The 23,290-nt window shown below is 50.6% G+C and overlaps 1 protein-coding gene across 1 annotated transcript; it reads left to right on the forward strand.

Annotated features, from left to right (window-relative positions):
• The first annotated feature begins 14,647 nt into the window (after positions 1–14,647).
• Ckap4 (cytoskeleton associated protein 4) lies at positions 14,648–23,093 on the forward strand. The gene is made up of 2 exons (XM_006986979.4): positions 14,648–15,232; positions 20,657–23,093. The coding sequence occupies exons 1-2, from the start codon at positions 14,795–14,797 to the stop codon at positions 21,962–21,964; spliced, it is 1,746 nt and encodes a 581-aa protein (XP_006987041.2). The 5' UTR covers positions 14,648–14,794; the 3' UTR covers positions 21,965–23,093.
• The last annotated feature ends 197 nt before the right edge of the window (positions 23,094–23,290 follow it).

The raw sequence follows: 23,290 nt of genomic DNA on the forward strand, positions 1-23,290 counted from the left end.
ATCTTGGCTCCTCTCTGTGTATCAGCTGTGTGTTTTTGGGCAAGTTACTTAAGCTCTCTGAGTCTCGTCATCATGGTAAATCAGAGATAATGGAAGTATCCACCTTAAAGGGTACAAGAGAAATGCTTAATAAATGAGTCCATTTCTATTTAAGTTTATTGACCACAACTTAGAAAATACAGAGAGAAGCAGAAGTAAAACCCACAACAGCTTCACCACACAAAGAAACCACAGTGGACAGCTGAAGTATCTTTCTAGTTTCCAGCCAAAACGTGACTCGGCTTGCTTCCCCCTTTTTGTATTGTCTGCATTCTGAGTATAAAGTTCAAGCCTGATGTTTCATTACATTTTCCTCACCTACTTATTTACCGTGGGGGTTTTGGGGTACACATGCCAGGGTGTGCATGTGGCGGCCAGAGGACAGCTGTCAGGAGTTGTCAGGTCTCTTTTCCCACCGTGGCAGTCCTGGGGACGGAATTCAGATTGTCAGGCTTGGCGGCAAACGCCTTTATCTCCCAAGCCACCTCACAGGCTCCCGAGTCTAAGTGTCCGGTTGGGTAACGTAGGCGAGCTTCCGTCTTATGACCATTGCGCGTATTAAATTGGGTTGCTGTGGTATATTCACTCAGTCATTCCCGCCTGCTAGACATTTGTCTGGATTCTAGTTACTCATCCCGTCCCTGTTCTAACAGTTAATAATCAGGTCCATACACAATCTTTTTAATTTTTCTTTAGAAACAGCTTCCAGAGATGAAACCATGGATGTGGTCAGTATGAATAGTTTCAGTGATCCTGCTTGTCACCAAAAATAATTCAGAAGACAGCTGAAAAGGCCTCCATGCTCAGATTCTGCCCCTCCCACCCCTGCCCTCATGCTTGCTTCTTTTCCAAGAGGAGGAAGAGGAGGGGTTGAGCAGGAGGCCTGGGCGCTCCTGGGTCCTCTCTGCCAGCGGGCAGAGTCCCAGCTTGGGATGAAAGATGCTGTCCTTCTTCCTTCCCAGCTCTCAGATGCATCCCAAGAGAACTAGCTGGGTACACGGACATTGGAGGAAGCCTGGGCATTTCCTTTTCTCTTTCTTCTCCCATGTGCTGGGCAGACTTCCTCTTTGCCTCTGCCTGAGCTCCGGATGGAGCCCTCTCATCTAGTGCAGACAACGCACACATGCTTTGCTGTCTCTCCCTGCTAACAGGGCGCCAGACAGATGTGCAGGGAAGGCTGCCTCGGAGTGTCTAACTGCAAGAAGGCTGAATATTTTTGAGGTAGAATCTTGTTTTGAAGGTGGGGCTGGAAACCCTCTAACACCGAAGTTGCATGGAGGAGATTCTCTTCATTTGTGATTCAGGGCAGCATGAAAGTCCCAGGTGGGATTTAGGTGGGCTCAGCATCGATGGCTGCCTGATTCTCAATTCTCTGGATTGTTAGGGACAAGAATCCAGCCTGTGGTTCCTTCAGCAAAGCTGGGAGATGTTTAACAACTAGCTATCCAGGGAGGAAGGGAGGAGAAAAGGAGGGAGGGAGGGAGGGAGGAAAGAAAGAAAGAAAGAATCTGATTTACAGTGTTTTCAGATTCCCATAGGTTAAGTACTTCCACCCGGGCTGATTTCAAAGGCATTGGACAGTTTACACAGTCCCTGACCAGAGGTTGGCCACAGGCTCTTGCAAAGCAAAGAAAGCCCACTCCAGCAAAGCGAGGGCGGCAAACCCAAGGCTGATTCACTCACTCTGTCACAGTGAGGGAAGAGGAGGCTCGCTTCCTTTGTGATGTGGCACAGAAGTGACCTCAACACGGATGAGCACCCAGAGAAGCACAGCCCTGTAGGCTTCTCTCTGCAAACCAACCCATTGTTGCCATGGATTTGTGCTCTGCAAGTCAAGGCATGGCTGCAGCAGGCCACTTTGGGAATTGCCTCCTCACTGAGTCACAGCTAGAGACAAAGAAACTGTCATCAGCCCTGGCTGGAAGAATCCTAGGAAAGGCTGTTCTTCCTTTGCCACAGGCTGAGGGCTGCCCAGTGGTGCCGAGGAAGATGTACCAGCCTGACAAGGCCAGCACTTCCCTGTGCTGGCCTCTGGACACTATGACAAAGGCCAGAGAACTGACTTGAAGGAGGAAGGATTGATTTGGCTTAGTTCAAAGTCAGCTAGTTCCACTGCTTTCAGGTCAGAGATGATGCAAACCATACTGGTGACCGGCACATGTGGTAGAGAAAGACGCTGTCTTCGTGGGAGCTCCGAACCATAAGACAGAAGGAGGACAAGGAACAAGGTATATTCGAGGGCATGCTCTCAGTGACCTCCTTCCTCCAGCTAGGCTGTACCTCAGAGTGTCTAACGGCTTCTACCCATGCTGTTAAAAGACAGATCTGTCCATGCAATCCACTGACTAGGTCAGAGCTTTCACGCTCTGGTCACCTCTCAACGATGCCACCAGCGAGGGTCTGCTCCTTCAGTGCTTGAGTCTTTTGGAGCATACACTCCCACCATAGTTATCATCTTAATGCCACCAGACTCTGCTCTCATTTGTGATTGTCTCCAAAGTGTTTGAACCAATGACATCATGAAGGAGCTGTTTCCTGTTACATATATGGGCATTGTATTTTCTTAGGACTTTCCCTTAATCTAAGCTAATCTTGTAGCAAAAATACTAGCCCTCTGTTTCATTAAGTGATTCCATTTTATATCATAAGCAGGTTGCTAATACACTATGTGTTAAATAATTGTACCTTCCTTTCTGTGAATTATGTTCATGGCTCTAGCTCATTTCTGGAGTTTTAAGTTAGTTTTTAATTTCTTCAGTAAAAATGTACTCATGCATTATTTAGGTCAAGTGTCTGTAGACAGAGGCCGTAAGAGAGCCTTTTCGGTAAAAATGGATTGAGTTTCAACTGTGTGTATGTGTGTGCATCTGTGTGTGGGGATGTGCACATGCATGCAGGCACCCGAGGAGGCCAGAAGAGGAAGTCAGATCCCCAGGAGCAAGAGTTACAGGCTTCTGTGAGCCACCCAGTGTGGATGCTGGGAACCAAACTCTGGTCCTCTGCAAGAACAGGAAGTCCCTTTAACCTCTAAGCATCTCCTTAACCACCAGAAAGCCACTAACATAACGCATTAACAACATGTCGTGTTAACAGATACCTTCCCTCTGTGCTGCCATATTTAAAGCACAAATTTCCAGCATGCTTTCTCCACTTATTCAAAAATCTAATTTTATATTTTGTGTAGCTGAATATGATCTACTTTGCCCCTTTACCCAGATCATTTTCATCGATGCTGAGATATTCCAGTTTCCCATGAGATTTTAAGAGATGACTCATTTTATTTATTTCTGGTTTTCCTAGGTGTAAAAGTTTTATACACTTGATTATCCAATCATTTTTATTTAGTGTGTTTGGGGTGAGCCAAACACTGAAGCTGGCAGTTTACCAGGCATTCAACACTGCCTAGACTCCCCTCCCTGCCACTCCATCTAGACGCCAGTAGGCAGAATTTTGGTCAATGGGCCAGTGAGGTAGAGCTTGTTCGGGACAGCTGCCGTTGCACCTTAGGAAATTTGGTGTAGGAAATGATGAGGAATGATTTTATCTAGAACAAAGGTTAGCTTAAAAATATTTTTGTCATTTTAGCCTTTCTGTAACAGGCGTTTTGGTTGTATGTATGTCTCCGTACCACGTGTGTGTACGATGCCCTCAGAGGCCAGAAGAATTCATCACATTCTTTGCAATTGGAGTTACAGATGGTTCTGAGCTGCCATATGGATAGTGAAAATCAAACCAAGAGGCCACGCTGAACTCAGTGACAGATTTAGGAGGCCAACAGCCTACCCTCCATGGGAAGGGAAGGGAGCCTTTAGGACCATGAGAGAGAACATGGGAGTTCAGACAAAGAGTCCTCCTGCTTGGCTCAACGATCACACCCCAAAGCCTACTTGTGAACTTGAGGGGAGGTGGGTTTCAGTCCCATTTGTCCGCTTGCAGGCTGGGAGCTGGGTGGGATGCTGGTCCTCTCTGAGTCTTTCTGTTGGTCTCTCTCTCTCTAACCACAAACACATGTATTTACCCTCCAGGCTTGTGATGAGTCAAGGGAAACTCAAAGACGAACACCTGGCCCAGGCCCTGACAGCTGCGTGCATTCTTTCCTCTGCCCTCCCCTCCGCTGAACCTTTGGCCCTTGCTGGACTGGCCTGGTAACTAACTTTGGGATGAAGAGTTAGGAGGTATTTGCAGAGAAGACATGCTAACACACATTCAGGTGAGCAAGAGTAGAAGGTCTGAGGAGCCCTGTAGTTCTAGAGGCTCTGACAGCCTTGTGGAGCTTCTCCTGCCTCAGAGAACCGAAGAGAAGCCAGAGCTCCGTGCAGGCCTCAGCTTCGTAGCATCATTCTTCGGGCTCATAGCTCCATAGCTTGGCTGAGGCGGAACCTGGCTCTGTGACAGGGCACCTTAGTTCAGTCACAAATGTCATCTCAGCCCTGGGCAGCTTGGCCCGTGAATCTCAGCCAAGGTCAGCTGTTATGCAAGCGACACAGCTCCAGTCATTCTTACAGAGGAAAGTTCCTCACTTCAGTCTGTTTGCGGAGTCAAGACTCATTTCTAGAGGATGGAACACACCTTCTTCCTGCTCCCAAGACCTGCCAACCTCCACTTTATAGCACTGATATCCATCTGTGATTTGACAAATATTTATTGACATCTCTCCTGCTTGGCAGGTACTTGAGAACACAGTAATCTGCACAGTAATTGTTTTAAAATGACTTTTCATGTCTTCTAGATTAACACGAAATATTGATGTTGAGATTAACAGCGGATCTGGATTCCTTGGAGGTCACTCAACCAAAGGCAGTGTGGGTGACAGAAAGGAGTAGGGACCCGGAAAGCAGACACGTGTGGTCTGTGACTCCTGGTTGACCCAGCGTGCTTTTCCTCTAAATGAGATTCTCTTTCTTACTCTAAACCTAGTTTTCTTCCTCAGAAAGCAGTTTTTTTGGCTGCGTAGAGATGGATGCTAATGTGATGCCAGAAAGGGGGGGGGGGAGGAAAGGAGAGAGGGGAGGGAAATCTCTTGCTGCAGGGAGATATCTTAGGAAACTAGGAAGATAACTTTGGGACTGTAGGAGAAGAGCCCTCCTCCTGCCTGCCACATTGATCAATGGGGACTTAGCGATCTCTGGGAACTGATGGGTGGGCTTGAGCTGCAGGGGATGAATGAGAGTCTCCACCAGTGAGCTTCTTGTCTGACTTGCCTTCCCGTACATCGGAGAAATAGGTCAGGAGATGAATGGCATTTCATGCTCTTGAAGCAAGCAGAAGGGGATCTAGCTGGGTTTGTTGACACAAGAGAGGCTTAAGTTAAATAGTAACATGGGCTCTTCACTGTGCGGAGGGAGAGAGCGAGCGAGGTTTACCCCAAGTCACCAAGCCCTCTGAGAGACCGGAAGATGCATTAAGTGGCTCTCGATCTCTTGCATGTACTGGACAGGTCCCCACGTTACTACAATGCTCGTTCGAGTTGGGAGTTTTTGGGTGAGTCCATTTCCTTGTTTTGTCAATCTCCTTGGAGGCAGAAACCTGGGAGGTGTATTCAAGTGTGAGACAGCAGACTCCTCCTCCTGGCTGCCACCCCATCAGAGCTGATAAGGAAGGATGCCAGGCCCAGGGCTCAGGCGCCAGCTAGCCACAGACCTCTAAAGGGATAAGAAGTCTCAATTCAAACTCCTGCCCTCCCTCTGTCTCTTTGAAAGAGTAGACACAGCCAAGGGGACCTCATGCTGCATTGTATACAGTTATGGTGTGAGGATGTAAGGACACAAGAAGTCTCCAAGGCAGCTGAACTTCAAGGCATCGGGCATGGATGGTTAGGGATGGTGGCCTCAGACAGTGAGATTCGGCTGCCCGGGTTTAGCATTGCTGTGGGTACTGGGTTGTGGTGCTGGAGAGATATGGTCAGGAGTTCATAAAGACAACGTTGGTGAACGTGCTGTGTGTGCTAGGCTCTGTTCCCTTTTATTTGATAAACAGTAAATATTTATGGGACGGATCGCTCACACAAACTGGCTAGACTGGTCTCTTTTCGGTTTCCTGCATGTACCTCATGATCCTTGCACTTGCTCTTATCTACCCAGAAGCCTCCTCCCCCACAGATTTTGGGGGGCTGGACCTCACACTTTTTTTTTTAATCAGAAGTCCCCTTCTCATTGTGGTATCTCCGACCACATAATCCGATGCCATAACTCCCATCTCTACCCAGTACCCGCTGTTCACTGTTCTTGTCTCAATTAGCACATAATGATCTCAGAATACCTTACTTGATGGGTATGCCTGATCTCTATGACTAGCCCGAGAACCCCAGAAGACAGGGACTTTGGACTATTTTGTTCATTCCTATAATCCCTCACCTGGGTCAGGTACTCAGCTTTGTTCAGTCAGTATGTGAATTGAATGGAAGAAATGCTTCTTTGGTATAGCCAGTATGTACCCAGCGATAAGCAGCAAGATAGCTCAGCAAACAATGTGCACAGGAGGGCCGTGCTGGTGGAGAGATAAGATAGGAGACTAACTACACCATAATAGACATTCTCCTGAAACAAAACACGTCACTACGACCTCACTAGTACCCTAGCCTTAGGGACTAGCAATCCCAGCATAGAGCGGTTATATAGGCTTTTTTTTTTTTTAAATAACTGAAGATACCCAGGTAGTTTCTGAATGATAGAGGCCTGGACTTACTTAGTTTTCACACCTCAATAAAATATTTATATATAACACACACATATATGTATATTATATATACATATATACTATATATACATATATTATATATACATATATGTGTAAACCTTACAATGGGCTTTTTAATATTTATTACTTCTCACATGTCCTGTGACGCAACTTTTCAAATGATGAAAACTGAGGCTCCAGTACCACATGCGCAGCGTCTTCCAGACAGGATCAGACAGATGCAGGGATGGCCGCCACTTGTGCTCAGGCCCCAGGATAGGGGGACTGGCCTGGGGAAAGAGAAGGAGGCAGTGGGACTTTCCAGGTCAGAGGGCTTGGAAGAGGGACCTGAACAAAGAACAAAAGCTTGCACATAGCTGGAGGGCAAGGCTGGCAGACTGGTTAGAGGGCTGTGGAGGCAGGATTCCCACACCCCAACCCTCCTCCCTCCTGCTGCTGTGACTGATTCTAATAAGTAGATGTGGGAGGTACGTGAGCAAGGCGGGGCAGGATAAAAACCTCGTATGGGGAGTAGGATTTTTATAGTTACTTCTCTGTCTTCATTTCTTAGGAATCCATCATGTCCACTTAAATTAACAATACATATTTATAATGTATTGTCTGAACCTCATATAAATCATTGCTTTACATATAATACGTACTCTTACTAAACTTTCAAAGTTTTAGTCCTGATATTCCCTTCATCTAAGGGGTGAATGCCTGACAATGGAGGATGTTGAAAACCAAGTTCTAGATCCTGTACTGTCACATCCATCCATTCATCCATCCATCCACCCACCCACCCATCCACCCACCCATCCATCCACCCACCCATCCACCCACCCACCCACCCACCCATCCATCCATCCATCCACTCATCCATCCACCCATCCACCCACCCATCCACCCACCCACCCACCCATCCATCCATCCATCCACCCATCCACCCACCCATCCATCCACCCACCCATCCACCCACCCACCCACCCACCCATCCATCCATCCATCCACTCATCCATCCACCCATCCACCCATCCATCCACCCACCCATCCATACATCCATACTGCGTTGAGTGTCCCTTATTATCTAGGTAAGCTGCTGTTCTGTATAGTTTTGTGTCAACTTAAGAGTCATCTGAGAGGAAAGGATCTCAATTGAGAAAATGCCTGTACGTCATTTTCTTGGTGATTGATGCAGGAGGGCCCAGCCTATTGTGAGTGATGTCATCTCTGGGCTGGTAGTCCTGGGCTCTATAAGAAAGCAGGTTGAGCAGACAATGTGAAGCAAGCTAGTAAATAGCACCCCTCTATGGCCTCTGCATCAGCTTCTGCCTCTAGATTCCTTCCCTGCTTGAGTTCCTGTCCTGACTTCCTTTGGTGATGAACGGTGATCTGGAAGTGTAAGCCCAATGAACCCTTTCCTCTGCAACTTGCTTTTTGGTCATGGTGTTTTATCACAGCAACAGACCCTACTTAAGACAGCCACCCTGATGCTCTAGAGATGAAAGCGGGAAGAGGTCACAGGCTCTGCCTTGTTCTGGGGTGACCAGCAGTGAGTGACAGGAGTTATGTCAGGCTGTGATGAGTGCTAGGACCTACCTGGGAGTTGGAGGTGTGGTTGGCAGGACATTTTATCCAGGATGAGAATGGAGGCACGAAAAAGCAACAACAAGCTGAATTCCTGAGAGAATGGCCAATCAGGGCAGCTTCGGGGAAGCACAGCTGGCTGTACAAAGAGCAGGAAGGGGCTGAAGGAAGAAATGTGCTAAAGGAGAAGAGCAGGAATTAGATGTGGAGGATGTGAAGCGCCATGCTCAGCCAGCGGTTCAGGAGTTAGATGTGGAGGATGTGAAGCGCCGAGCTCAGCCAGCGGTTCAGGAATTAGATGTGGAGGATGGGAAGCGCCGTGCTCAGCCAGTGCTTCTCAGAGCTTCTTCCCCTGCCTACGACTCACCCACTAGTGTCACCAGAAGAATCAACATGGAAGTACACGTCCACGGGCAGGCTGAGGTGAGGTCTTCTTCCCTCCCCGTGAGATACCTGATGAGCATGAAGAATCTGGATCTTATCCGAAGGTCAGATGGCGCTGGATCAGCTACTTACACACTAAGCCTTCTTTTACATTTCTCTACATGTGTGTGCTGTTGTAACTGTAGGCTCAGTGTCGGGATTCTAGCTGTCCACCACAATTCTCAAGCCATGTCACCTTGAAAAATTTGCTCACTTTCATCAGTAAGCTGTATCAGTACTGTGGTACCTACCTTAGACATTTATTGAGTCTGAGAGGAGATGCAGGCACAGCTCTGGCCATGGAGGTTGGCTTGCAGGATGCAGTAGGCAACCAGGAAGTGTGAAAGATCACACAGGCATGTATTAGTTAGTACAGCCCTATGGTATCAGCCATCATCATGGTCTCGGTGGTTAGCATCAGCATCATCACCACATCCTATAACCATCACCACCCTCATCACCCATACCACCCCCATTGGCATCCTCGTCAGCTTCCCCATCATCATAAGAGGGTCTGGGAGGTTGCCGTTGCTGGCTTCCTTCCCACTACTGTTCTTCCATGTGGTTGTCTTAGACCCTAGATAGATGAATTTGAATAATGCGATATAGTATCAAAGAGAAGACCCTAGAGGAATTTTGTTTATTTTAAAGTTTATTGTTCACTGACAATATATAGAAATATGGTTGATTTTAAAAGATTTATTGAAAAAAATTAGATTTCTTTATTTTCTGCATATGAGTGTTTTGCCTGAATGTATACCTTCTGAAGAGGTTAGAAGAGGGTGTCAGATCCCATGGAACTAGTGTTACAGCTGGTGAAAGCTACCATGTGGGTGCCAAACCTGGGTCCTCTGCAAGAGCAACAAGTGCTCGTATCCACTGAGTCATCTCTCCAGTCCCTTAAAGATCTTTGTTTGTTTGAGACAGGGTTTCTCTGTGTAGCCTTGGCTGTCCTGGAACTAGGTCTGTAGACCAAGCTGTCCTCGAACTCAGAGATCCACCTGCCTCTGCCTCCCCAGTGATGGGATTAAAGGCATGCACCACCACATCCAGCTAAAGATTTTTCTTATTTTAAATGACGTATTTGTGTGAGTGTATTTTGATTTTTTTTGTCCCTCAGCTCTCCACAGATCCCCCTAATATATCCCCCCATTAAAATTTCATGTCCTTAAAAAAATACCACTGAGTCAAATTAGTGTTAACCCTAGATCCCGGAAACCTCCGCAACCAGCCAATAGCTCCTCGTTAGGGGTGGGCTTGGAGCGCACCCCCCATCTATGCCCCGTTTGGCTCGCTTGATCTTGTACAGCCGACCATAGCCGCTATGAGTCCATGAGGGCAATGGCCTTGGCATGTTGCATAGATAATATTTTTACAGCATTCTTCCTGCCCTTTGGCTCTTACATAAAGGGGTTTTAGCAATGTGGTAGTCATAACATTTATTGAGCCCCTACTATATACCAGACATCATTCTAGGCACTGGAGATACAAACTGAGTCAATGAATGTTTTGCTTGTGGAGCTGGGAGCTTAAATTTGTGTGAGAAGAAACCCGTAAGAATCAACAGGCAAATATGTAGTTGAGAAAAATGAATGCTAGAGAAAGAAGTTCATACAGGACAAAGTGGTCTTTAAAAGGAGACCATCAAGGAGATAAGGTTAACCAGGCAACACAAAGGGAACCGGGGAACAGAAAGTCCCTAGGTATTAAGATGTCTGGCACACTGAGGATACCGGCCAGTGTGACAGCCCAGCAGTGAACAGCTGAGAGTGACTGGCGAGGAAAGACGTGACACAGTTGGACTTGTGTCTTAGTGGAGATGTGCTGACTTCTGCGCTGAACACAGATAATAAGCCATCATATCCTTCAACAGCAAGGCCAGGCTGGAGGGTATTTCAGTTACCCAGTTGTGAGCAGCTCTGACATCCCTGATATACCAGCTCGGGGGGAGTGGGAGATGCTGGGTAAAATGTGAAGGAAAAGCCAAAAAGAAAAAAAAAAAAAAGACTGCTAATACGTTGTTGCATTGAGAGGTGGGTGGCCCTGACTCTCCAAAGGAAAATTATGAAGTTGCACCACTGATTCTGTAGAGCACTGGGGACTTGTGGCTTGGCTTCCGGGGACTTTTTCATCTCAGCACACAGGGGAAGCAACTGACATTCCTGGGGGCTTTTCATTCAGGCACTCTGGCTGAAATGTGGGAGGCCAAGGCTTCAGGCCCACGGAACTCGACCTTATAATTTAGTCCATGCAATATGAGGGTGTCTGGAGGCATCCTGGCACAGCTGGATTCCTGGAAAAGATGTGTCTGGCTCCTCCTCCATTTTCCTGGTCCCATCCTACGCACTTCAGAGTAGAAAAGGAAAGAGGGATGAAGGAGTTCAGATGATCCGGAAACAGAGAGGGGCAAGTCCCCTGAATGCATGCTGTGCCCATACAGAAGTCAGCAGGGTGGAAATCTCCAGAACCCCCAGTGCCTACCAGCTTTACTTCCACGATGGCTCTGGGCAAGTCCCCTCCTCCTATGGGTGTAACCAAACACCCTACTTCAGAGGAAAACACTGGCTGCCTTTTAAAGTTGAACACATCATAGCCTGTGGTTTGTGAGCCACATATGGCCTGGGGAGCTCCCAGAAATGACGATGAAAGAAAATCCTTGAGATCTGGACACAGGGGCTCTGTGAAACCCCGCCCGTCCCGAGTGGTTCTGCAGACGGCCATGAGTACCCTTTCTTCACAGAGACGCGCTATGACGTCAGCATCACAGGGGGTCACTCCTCACAATGTGGTGAGCCCATTTTTATCCCATTGGATAGATGAAGTCACTAAAGTTCAGGGACAGCATGTTCTACGGAGGTTCTGGAACTGAATGTGACCCCAAGTCAGCGTATTGCAGAGCCAGTCTCGATCATTGTACCCATGGGCCCTGCCCTGTGTGTCGGTGGTGTGTGTGTGTGTGTGTGTGTGTGTGTGTGTGTGTGTGTGTGTGTACGTACATGCACGTGAATGCAGAGTCCAGAGGAAACCTCAGGCACCATTCACTAGGCACCATCTATCTCTTTTCTTCTTTAGAGTCAGGGTCTCTCACTGGCCTGGAATTCATCAAGTAACCTAGGTCGGCTGGCCAGGGAGCTGTGAAACCTGACTTTGTGTGTGTGTGTGTGTGTGTGTGTGTGTGTGTGTGTGTGTGTGTGTGTGTTGTATGTTCACATGTGTGTACCAGTGCACAACTCCATGTGCACTCCTGTGAAAACCAGAAGATTTCAGGTGTCCTGCCCTATCGTTCTGCACCTTACTCCTTGGAGACGAGCATCTCTCGATGAAGCTGGAGCTAGGCTGGCGGTCAGCAAGCCGGGCGGTCATCCTGTCTCCTCACCACCTTGCTCCCAGCACTGAGGTTCCGCTCCCTTGCAGCCAGGCCTGGCTTTTTCTGTGGGTCCTAGGGACTTGAGCTTAGGCCCTTATGTTTGCGCAGCAAATCCTCTTACCAGCCAAGTCATCTTCCCAGTCCTGGTGTGGCCTTTAACACAGGCTCTGGGGATCGAACTCAGGCCCTTGTGCTTGTGAGCCATTGCTCTGTCTGTCATCCTCTATTCTTCCAGTGCTTAAAGGAAAAAACCTGAGAAACCTTCCATTCCCATCTCCGCCCTATACATGTAACTCCTTAAAAAAAAACAAGACAAAAAACTAAACTGATTATTTTCACTAACAAGTAAGTGACTGTTTTCTCCAAGGAACAGATTAATGTCATGATAAGAAGGAGCTTTAGAGGTGTGCTTTACAGAGAAGGTAGCCCTGAAATCCACAGGGGAGGCTAAGTTCACTTCTCAAGGTCGCAGTGGCAAAGCCATGGCTCAAAAAGCAGACAGGGCTCCTGCCTCCAGGCCAGAGCTTGGCTGGGTTCCAGCAGGCCACCCTGAATTACTGACCCTGTCCTCTTAACACAGACGATGAAGGAGGGTCTCTGTACATCGACAACTTTAAGCCCACTTTGAACTTGGGTGGTTTTTAAGCAAGGTAGTCCTGAACATCTTAGGACAACCCAGCTTTTTGTTTTCATCTGTCCCTCTGTCCTGCATGCTGAGGAACCCGCGCTTTGTCGAAGTAGGAGGCTTTTGCTATAACTCCTGCTGTTCAGCCCATGGAGGGGTGTTCTCTTCTGGATAGAGCAGGTGATCTCACTAGAGCAGGTTCTAGTCCAAACTTAATTTACTCTGTGTTATTTCCCCTACAATAACAGAGATTCTTCTGCTTGCTCAGCTACCTTCTGCAGCCTGCAGCCGCTCCACCCAGCTCATCTCTACAGGCAGCAAACACCCTTCAAGTCAAGACAGGTGTCCTGGGCTCACCCCACTTCCGCCTCAGAAATAGCCGTCCTGTTCTCCCACTATGCAAATCCACTCTCCAAATTATTCTTCATCCTGTACTGTGTGTACAGCGCAAGGCTTGCTTTCCAAGTTCTCTTCACATTTACACTCTCAGTTCGCGGGTGTTGGCCCTTAGCATGCTCCGCAGGTGTACTGCAGATGCAAGGATCGCAGGCACACATGCGCCCATGCAGATTTACGGGTGAGCTGTGAAAAGAATGAGGAGCAATGGCTGGCCTCAAGGAAGGGATCTGTAGCAGCTCTCTGGCACAGAGTGGACCTTCAGCAAGGCTTTGCTTTTGTAAAGGTGCATGTACAATGTCTCCTTGCCATTGCTTATGCCAAGAGAGGTACTGGGCACGTGACAGCCAAAGTACGGAAGTGGTGGTATTTGAACTTGACTTTCAAGATGGGAAGATTTTGGTTTTGTCTTTTTCTTCTTTCTCCTCTTGAGCAGATTCGGAGGAGGTTACAGACAGAAGAAATAGCATCCCTCCTCCCGCCGGGCACACACCAAGACTGCACCAGGAGCCAGTTGTGTGTGGGATGAGCCCCAGAGCAGGACTGACTAGAAAGCCAAAGGATCTGAGCTGATAGTGGGCAAGTTTGCTCCCCAGGCCCTCGTTCCCCTCCTGATCAGAGAGGAAGTCCCTCAGGCTTCAGAAGCACCAGCAGCAGGTTCAAAGCGTGGCTATGTGTGACCTTGAGACGTTCTGTTGGGGCTGAGGATCAGTCTGTTCCCTTCCTACAAAATGGGCAAATGTAATATCCCAACCTTTCAAGGCTTCCGTGAGGGGTTCAGAACCCAAATAAGCTGATAAGCCGGGTCCTGTCATTGTTGTGTTTCTTTTTACAAACGTGGAAGCGACAACCTTGACCTGTGTCCCTCTAAGTATGAGTGCTGGTGGCTTCCCCACATTCAACCCAGAGCCTGCCTGGGACAGAAGCTGTGGTCAAACTGTATGATACCCCAAAAGAAAACAGAGTCAAGGGGGCTGGCGAGGGGCTTTGTCTACAGCCGACTGGCCGGGCCAAGAGGGCCACACAGTAACTCAGTCCCTTGGACAAGTTGCAGCCCACATCCAAGGTGCCAGGGCGCAGTCCTTTGAGCCTAAAAACCCTTGGGAAGAGACAAGGACCGGCCCGGCTGCCGGCTTGCAGGGCGGCCCTTGGGGGAGGGGTGTCTCAGGATTCGCGGTGGGCAAGAGGGGCGTCGGGTCCCCACCCTCTAGAGCCGTGCTCCCCGCGACCCCTGCATCCCCCCCACCCCGCCCAGGTGGGGCTCACGCTCAGCACCGAGCCTCAGGGTCACCCCCACCGACTCCACTCGAGGGTAGCCCGGGCACTAGGAAGCTCGGCCACCCCGGCAGCCGCGCCCAGCCTTGCCCTGCCCGGCCCCGCCCGCCCTCCTCCGCGGGGTCGCGGCGAAGGGAGGAGGGGCGGCGGCCGGCTTGCGTGGCAGCCGCTCGGGCTGGGCTCGGCCTCCCTTCCCGGGAGGCGGGGTCGGCGCCGCGGCGGCGGCGGAGCCAGGCCCCCTCCTCCTTCCGCGGCCGGCCTCTCTGCTCGCCACCCCGCGCTCCGGGCCGCTCCGACGCCGCCGCCACCGCGCCCGCGTGCCGCCAGCACAGCCCCCGCGGGAGCCCGAGCCAGCGTCCCGGGCCGCTCGCCCCGCTCGCCCACCCCGCCGCGCCGCCGCCGCCGCCATGCCCTCGGCCAAACAAAGGGGCTCCAAGGGCGGCCACGGCGCCGCGAGCCCCTCGGACAAGGGCGCCCACCCGTCGGGCGGCGCGGATGACGTGGCCAAGAAGCCGCCGCCGGCGCCGCAGCAGCAGCCGCAGCCGCCCGCGCCGCACCCGCCGCCGCAGCAGCACCCGCAGAATCAAGCGCACCGGGGCGGCCACCGCGGCAGGTCCTCGGCCGCCGCCGCCGCCGCCGCCGCCTCCTCCTCGGCGTCCTGCTCGCGCAGGCTCGGCCGGCTGCTCAACTTTCTCTTCTACCTCGCCCTGGTGGCGGCGGCCGCCTTCTCGGGCTGGTGTGTCCATCACGTCCTGGAGGAGGTCCAGCAGGTCCGGCGTGGCCACCAGGACTTCTCCCGTCAGAGGGACGAGCTGGGCCAGAGCCTGCAGGGCGTCGAGCAGAAGGTGGGTACCCCAGCTTTGGCGGGGTCGGGACCCCACTCCTGCCCTCCCTGAAGGGGCTCTCGTCCTTTCCCTGCCCAGGCCTTGTGGCAAGAGCTGGCACCCCAGCTCCCCAGTAGCCAGGGCGGCCCCAGACCCGCTTTGTTAATGGTCCTGGAGAGGGATGGAGCAGGCTATGAGGACGGCCAGGGCATCGGGGGAGGGTGGGCCAAGGGCCTGTCACAGGACATTAGCGGTGACCTGTAAGGAGGCCGGCAGGCTCAACGGAGCCCATTCTTTTTGCATTAGAAACCGCTGAATGGGCAGAGTTGCCTGAAAAGGAGGCGAGAAGAGAAGCCAGCACATCCCTGGAAGCCTTGGGTCACGGCTTCACCGCGGTTCTGCCAGTGGGAGTCATCCGAGCCAGTTTTTAATAGACCCAGAGCTTGGGGGAAGGAAAAGCCAGTGAGCTGAGCTTAGTCACTTGCTAAGTTCAGATGAAATAGTGTCTATCTTTAGGTCCCCTGTCCTTAACTGGACCAACGAGCCCATGTGGGCCTTTGAAGTAGCCTAGCTTTAGAGGAAACGCAAGGCCAAAGGTATCAGGTCACATTTATGTGGTATGTAGACTCATGTATTTAATTTTCTAATTCGTAGAGTTAACCCTGGAGGGAGGGAAGACTGACATGTTTGACTCCATTTTGCAGACCAGAAAATTGAGGTTTAGAAACATAAAGTGAGTTGACAAAGACCCCCAACTGACTGAGTTGCAGATTGTCTAAGAAAGTCTGGGCCACCACGTGATGAAGAATCCCTAGTGAGAGCTGTTTCAGGAATGGCTGAACCCAACTCCCGAGACAGAAGGCTTAGTTTTTCCACCCTTCCAGCCAGAGCGTAGCCCCTTCCCTCCCAGGCCCCCTCAGGCCTCCACCATAGTTTTGCTCAATGAAACTCAGTTGCTGGACGGAAACAAAAAATCCCGCCACTTCTGAGCCCGGAACCACGGCCTCTTTTTCCCAGCATGCTGCTTGCCCTGCCAAGTCTCTGCTTGGGTTGTGTGTGCAGCACCAGGAATTTCCTCTTGAGACTGGAAGAGCAACTGGAGTGAGTCAGCCTGAGAAGTGGCGAGGGAGTCCAGTCAGCAGCTCTGCTGTGCCTGCTGCACCCTGCCGCAGTGGGATCCTTAGCTCCTGTTTCCCCTCTGCCAGCCACCCACCTGCTAATCAGTCATAATATTTATCGAAGCCTGATGGTTGCGTGGCTCTGCGTGGGCCTGTGGAGGACTTGGGGGAGAAAAAGGCACCGAGCAAGCGTGCAAAGCGGCACACTAAGTGGGTGTGAGTGGTGGGTCACTTGCGCACACTTTGGGAAGGGAGAGCTGGTGAGGTTCCCTGGGTCCGTATTTGGGGGCTTGGGACAGTGTAGCCGTCAGAGCTGTTGGGAGAGGGTCTGGAGAGCATCCAGGGAAGGGGACAGTCTTGACCATGCCTGAGGGACAGAAGGCCTTCCTGTGACAGCGTGGCAGGGGATGTTGGAAACTGAGGCCCGAATTGGGGATGTCTTGAATCCAGGTTGAAGAAACTGGGTGTTATTTCCACCTCTCCCCTGGTTTTACTTTCCTTTCCATTGCAGCTGTATGCCAACCACTTTCCTCTTTGGGCCATCAAGATTTGTAAGAACTGGGGCTAGGGGAGGGGAGATGGGGATGGCCCAGTCAGTGTTTACTATGAAAGTGTTAGGACTTGAGTTTAGATTCCTAGGACCCATGTAAAAAGCTGGGCCTGGTGGTCCACGCTTGAAATCCCAGTGTTGGGGATCACAGACAGGAAGATGTCTCTGGGGTTCACTAGCCAGCCAGTCCAGCCAACTCAGCGTGCTTCAGCTCCAGTAAGAAGCCTTGTGTCAACAAATAAGGTGGTGAGCAGTGTCCACCTGTGGCCTGCACACGTGTGTGCATCCACACCACGCAGCACATTCACATGTACTATGCACACCCGTGCACCGGCTTTGCGGGAATCCTCCTGCCTCCGAAGCTGTTGAAGTAGTGACCGCCCTCGAGAAGAGTTAATGGTGTTAAGAAGCTACTATTTAACGTATCATGTATATTATCCACTTAATATGTGACTGCCTATACCACAGGACTGTAGGACGTCCAGGGCTTCAGCACATGTGGGCAGCTCAGCGACAGCCCTAGCTAAGCCCCCGGTGCCCTGGTCCATCCCAAGGCTTCATAAAGCAGAAGTAGCTCAGGCTGGTAGGGGCAGCTTGTGAGAAGACTGGCTATTGGTAGAGAGTGAGTCTCTGTCTGTGCTGTCTTGTTTCTCATCTGGGCTCTGTGAAGAGGAGCCAGGGCTTGCTTTCGGTGGTGGCAGCCCTCTAGGCCTCCTTTGGAATAGTTCGGTCCTGAAGTCAGACATCCTGGGATTCTGCTGCGGGGCTCCACCACTTACGCTCTGTGTAGTTATTGGTGCACACTAAGTGCTCCGCTGACTGTCAGCCATTGGTAATCAGTCTGTCCATCCTCACCCCAGCAAGGCTTCCTGAAGGCAGAGATGAGGTCTAGCTAGTATTTTGTCTCTGGCATTTTACCCATCACCTACCACACAGTGGACATCCCACACAGCCCAGAAGAACAGATGTCTAATGCATATTAATTGTTATAAACTCTTTGTGCATAAAGATGGACATCCTACAATGCCCTCGGGAGGGGAGACACTGGGTCCCTTTTGGGGGTTGGTAAGGGTTTCTGATCGAAATCACTTCCTAGCCATTTGTAAAGAGCCAACCTGGTACTGAATAGGGACTAGCCCCCCCCCCCCCAGCTCTACCAGGCGTTGCTCTGAATCCCTCCATCCTTTGGTCCATTGAGAAAACACTGAAAGTGCCTGCCACGGAGCAGGTGCTGGGCTCGGCCACTCACCCGTGCTTCTGTTTGAAGTGCGATGCTTAGAACAGGGAGGCATTGTGATTTACTAACCTAGTTTTAGAGGTCACCTCTCTCTAGTGCCTCCTCACGGTGTTCTTATGTCTCTGGCCGTGTTTGGTTGAGGAGGGATATTGTCTGCTTTCTGGATCCCCCATGCTAATTCTACCTTAAACAATCACCCATGCATGGAGATAGAGACTTGAGAGACCCCCCCCCCCATTTGCTAACAACCTGGGACTTGGGAAGTGAATATGAGTTTGAGTTCCTGGAGCATGGTGGGCATGCTTTTGGGCTCGGGTATCCTGTCTGCATCCCTGTGGTGGTCTCAGTTTCTCCACGTTTGGCATTGAGTGGAAGGTGCTGCTAGGACTCCTGAGCTTCTGAGGAATTTAAGATAGAGCTTAGCCAGGATGAAGACGGTAGCGGCGGTGCGTTGAGCATCCACGAGTCAGGCACAGCTGAGCACTTGATGGGTTTGAACTCATTTAGTTCTCGTGTGACGATCCTGTGAGTCAGGTGCTATTTTTGTTCGCCCCCCACCCCTTTGTTACACAGACAGACCGTGTAACTTCAAGATCCGACAGCAGCAAAGCGTTGACCTGAGATTTGCCTACCCAGTCTGGCTCCGGAGCCTGCCTTGTTCTGTCCATTCCCTGTAGTCTAGGCTAGCCTCAGACTCACCGTGTAGCTTAGGATGACCTTGAACTTCTGATCTTTCTGCTTCTGCCTCCTGAGTGCCAATGTTATAGGCGTGTGCTGCAGACCCAATTTATTAAGTGCTTGGGCTGGAATCTAGATCTTGTGAAGGCTAGATAAGCAGTCTACCAGTTAAGCTATCAGCCCAGTCACAGTGACAGCCTCTCTCTATACACATATATACACACACATGCGTGTGCGTGCGTGTGTGTGTGTGTGTGTGTGTGTGTGCCCCTGATTTCACATGCTTGTACTGTTTTTAAATTGAGAAAATCACCCCAAGATTTATTTTTATTTTGTGTGTTTGGGTGTTGTGTCTGCACGTACACTGTGTGCATGCTTGGTACCCGAGGATCCAGAAGAGGACATCAGATCTTATGGCACGAAAGTTAAGGATATTGTGAGCAGCCATGTGATTGACAGGAATTAAACGGAGGTCCTCTGGAAGAGCAGCCAGTGCTCTTAACCACTGAGCGATCTCTCCAGCTCCTGAAAACTCTGAAATTTAGTTTAATCTAGAATGTCTTCCTCCCTCCTTTAAAAATACATTTAATTGTTGACTATTAATGACATCATTTATCCTACAGAACCCGCCACACTTTGGATTTAGCTGGTGACAACCTCATGACATCATAGTGAGTCTCTTTTATGTGTTCCAGAAATGGGGAGTTGAACCTAGGGACTTACAGAGTCAAGGCCACACTGCTGGCCTTCTTATTCTTCTTTCCTTAATTTTCCCCCCACCAAATGGTACAGGTTTCACATGAGAATAAGGCCTAGCTGTTTGATCAGCACAGCCTCTCAGTGTGTTAGACAAGCGCGTTCCGAGGGCCCCCATTGAACGTAATTCAGAATGGAGTTTATGTAGAATGGATGTATAGCAGCAAAGAAAGTCACAGTGTGCTCATAAGGCCAGAGTGTCCTAAGGAATCATCCGGCCCACTGCTTGTGTGTGTGTTTTTTAGTAAAAAGGAAGATTTATTTAGTGGGTGACTTACAAAAAGGGAAAGGTAGGTCGCGGGGTCTGGGGAAGGTGTATCGCAGTCCAGCGGTGTCCTCTGGAGCTCTGCTCGGTCCACCTCCACCGTTCAGGGTCCCGGCACAGAGAGCGCTGGCCCATCCAGCTCTCGGGTCTGCATGCCTCCCCACTGCTTGTGTTTTTAAGTGAGGCACTGAAGTCCAGGGAAGACAGTGACATGCCAGAGACCACACCAGCATAGACCTGCCCTTGGTCTCTACACTTTGTGCCAAGTGTCTCCGTGTGCCTCAGATTCTTTCCTAGGAAACTGTGTGGTGCTCAGTTGCAAGAGTTAGAAAGCCATCCTTCAAATAGAGAGAGGGAGGGAAGAGAGAAGAGAGAATTGGAGGGTGGAAATGCTCTGATTGATAGAAAGCTCAAGAGTAGGTTACGGCTTCCGAATGTGATCTGGCCTTGTTTCAGCTCTGTCTCCCTGTGTGCTGTCTTGATTGATGGGTGGGTATTGGCCACATGCTGGTCTGAGCAGCTCCAGGCCTCCCTCATCCAGTGGGAAAAGGTGTTGCCACCTCATCAGCCTGTCTACCGCTTGTCCGTCCCTGGCTCGTCATGTCAACTGAGAGGTAGGGATTGAGAGAGGCAGACGGACTGTGTTGACTGGTCAGGTTGGGTAACGAGCCGACTCTGAAGTACCTGGAGGGACCCTGCAGTTGGTTACAACCACCGTGTAACTACCTTAGAGGAGCGTGCTGGCAAGGAGGATACAGCAGGTAGTGCAGAGAACCGCGGTAATGTGTACAGACACGCCAAACACTGCTCTCTGTGGCTGACCTCTGGATCTTGCTTCTAGGTACAGTCTCTGCAAGCCACATTTGGGACTTTCGAGTCCATCTTGAGAAGTTCTCAGCATAAACAGGACCTCACAGAGAAAGCTGTGAAGCAGGGGGAGAGCGAGATGAACCGTATCAGCGAAGTCCTGCAGAAGCTGCAGAATGAGATTCTCAAAGATCTGTCGGACGGGATCCATGTGGTCAAGGATGCCCGGGAGCGGGATTTCACATCCTTGGAGAACACGGTGGAGGAGCGCCTAACGGAGCTCACCAAGTCCATCAATGACAACATCGCCATCTTCACCGATGTCCAGAAGAGGAGCCAGAAGGAGATAAATGACGTCAAGATGAAGGTTGCCTCCCTGGAAGAATCCAAGGGCGATCGCAGTCAGGACCTGAAAATCCTGGAGAAGGCCCTGAAGGAGGTCCAGGCCTCTGTGAAGTCCAGGGAGAGGGACATTGAGGCCCTGCAGAGTTCCCTCCAGACCATGGAATCGGATGTCTACACAGAGGTCCGGGAGCTCGTCAGTCTCAAGCAGGAACAGCAGGCGTTCAAGCAGGCAGCTGACTCAGAGCGCCTGGCCTTGGAGGCCCTCACCGAGAAGCTTCTGCGGTCTGAGGAGTCCTCCTCTCGCCTCCCGGAGGACATCAGGAGACTGGAAGAAGAGCTGCAGCAGCTGAAGGCCGAGGCCCATGGGGCAGAGGAGGCCACCGTCTTCAAAGACTCCAAAGCCTTAGATGAGCTCCAGCGGCAGATCGAGGGCCTCGGTGCCAGGCTCCAGTATGTGGAGGATGGAGTCTACTCCATGCAGGTGGCCTCTGCTCGCCACACGGAGAGCCTCGAGTCCCTCCTGTCTAAGAGCCAGGAGTACGAGCAGCGCCTGGCTGTGCTGCAGGAGCACCTGGAGAGCCTGGGGTCCTCCTCTGAGCTGGCCAGCACGGTGAGGAGCCTGGGGGAGGTCCAGCTGACGCTGGCCGGCGAAGTGAAGGAGCTGCAGCGAAGTGTGGGTGAACTCCCCGACACAGTGGGGTCGCTGCAGGAACAGGTGCACTCGATGCTCGGCCAGGACCACGCCCGGGCCACGGGCCTGCCTCCCCAGGACTTCCTGGATAGACTCTCCTCTCTAGACAACCTGAAATCCTCAGTGAGCCAAGTGGAGTCAGACTTGAAAATGCTCAGGACTGCCGTGGACAGCTTGGTTGCCTACTCCGTCAAGATCGAAACAAATGAAAACAACCTGGAATCAGCCAAGGGCTTGCTGGATGACCTGAGGAATGATCTGGATAGGTTGTCTGTGAAAGTTGAAAAGATCCATGAAAACATCTAAATGAACTGCTTGTGCGGGGCACACATTTATAGTCCAGTTTCTTACGACCAAAAAACAAAACAAAACAAAACAAAATCATTGTTCCCTCCCAGGGACCCTCCCCCCAGCCTCTTCCCCCTTCCCCCACGAAAAGCAGGAGACAGCATCTGAGCATGACCGCGTGGTGCTCTGTGCCCGGTTAATTTATTTGCAGTTATTACCACACACCCTTGGGTTCTGAAATCCTGTTTCTGCCTTTGGTTTAGCTTCCTGAAGGCCCAGCCCTGTGCAGAAAGGTGTCTGTTGTCAGGGAGACCACAGTGGCTTTAACTGGGGATTGACAGGGAGCAGATTAACCTAAAAAAAAAAAAAAGAAATAAAGAAATCCTGTCTGGCGGACGGGTCTGTGGTGAAGCACAGCAACAGCAGGGGGAGGCACGTTAATTGTCCTTAAGGAAAATCAATTTCACTTTTTTTATACTCTCGGCCCGAGTTTTTATGTCTCTTGTCTTCCACTTGGAACTGGTAAGAACCACAGATGTGAGCTCTGAATGGGAGGAGGCCAGGGCCCCAGAGCCTTCTGCTTGAGGGTCACTTCCAGAGGCGGGGTCCCTTTCTGTCCCTGAGTCTAGTGATATCCAAGGCAACTATGCAAATTCAGAAGGTTCTGAGTGTGAAAACCGCCCCGGGAGGTGCCCTTCCTTACCTCCCGGTGACCCACCTGTGCCGCCACAGTAGGGGAGGGGTCACCGAGGACGTTTGGAATCCCAGAGGGGAGGCCTTTGTGTCTGCCATCCTCGGAGCTGTACTTCCCACAGAGGATGTGGGCACCTCCCTGGGGCGGTGAGCCGGCTCTTTTTGTTTTGTCACAGTGTTCCTGAGCGAGTCTCCTGTCGCCCGGCCTGTCTGTCAGTGAGGACCATGTGTGCTGCATTTCTGTGACTGTTGCTGTCCCGTGCCCTCAGAGCTGTCCTTCTTCAATGGCTGCCTTGCCCTTCCCACTCACCCCACCCCCAAAAAAAGAAGAAAAGAAAAATTAAAAAAAAAAAGCTGAAAAGAAAAACAAGGTTTGTTAGTTTACTGTGAAATGAACTGTATGGCTTATTTACAGTATTTTTAATTCTTAATAAACACTTGAGCTTTGTTATGACTTTTTCAGCTGATGAATTTTTACTAAGAATTTGGTAATGATGATGTATTTATATCATCGTGAAGTATTCGGGATTAGAAAATTGATAGGTTTTCCATTTTAAGACTTTCTAAAATGTAGAGTTTTTAAAGAATCATTGTTTGGGGGAGGAAGTATTATTTGGGGGAGGAAGTGTGTGTGTTACAGCGCATGTGTGG

The sequence above is a fragment of the Peromyscus maniculatus genome, chromosome 18 (genome assembly GCF_049852395.1).
Source record: "Peromyscus maniculatus bairdii isolate BWxNUB_F1_BW_parent chromosome 18, HU_Pman_BW_mat_3.1, whole genome shotgun sequence".
NCBI classification, from domain to species: Eukaryota; Metazoa; Chordata; class Mammalia; order Rodentia; family Cricetidae; genus Peromyscus; species Peromyscus maniculatus.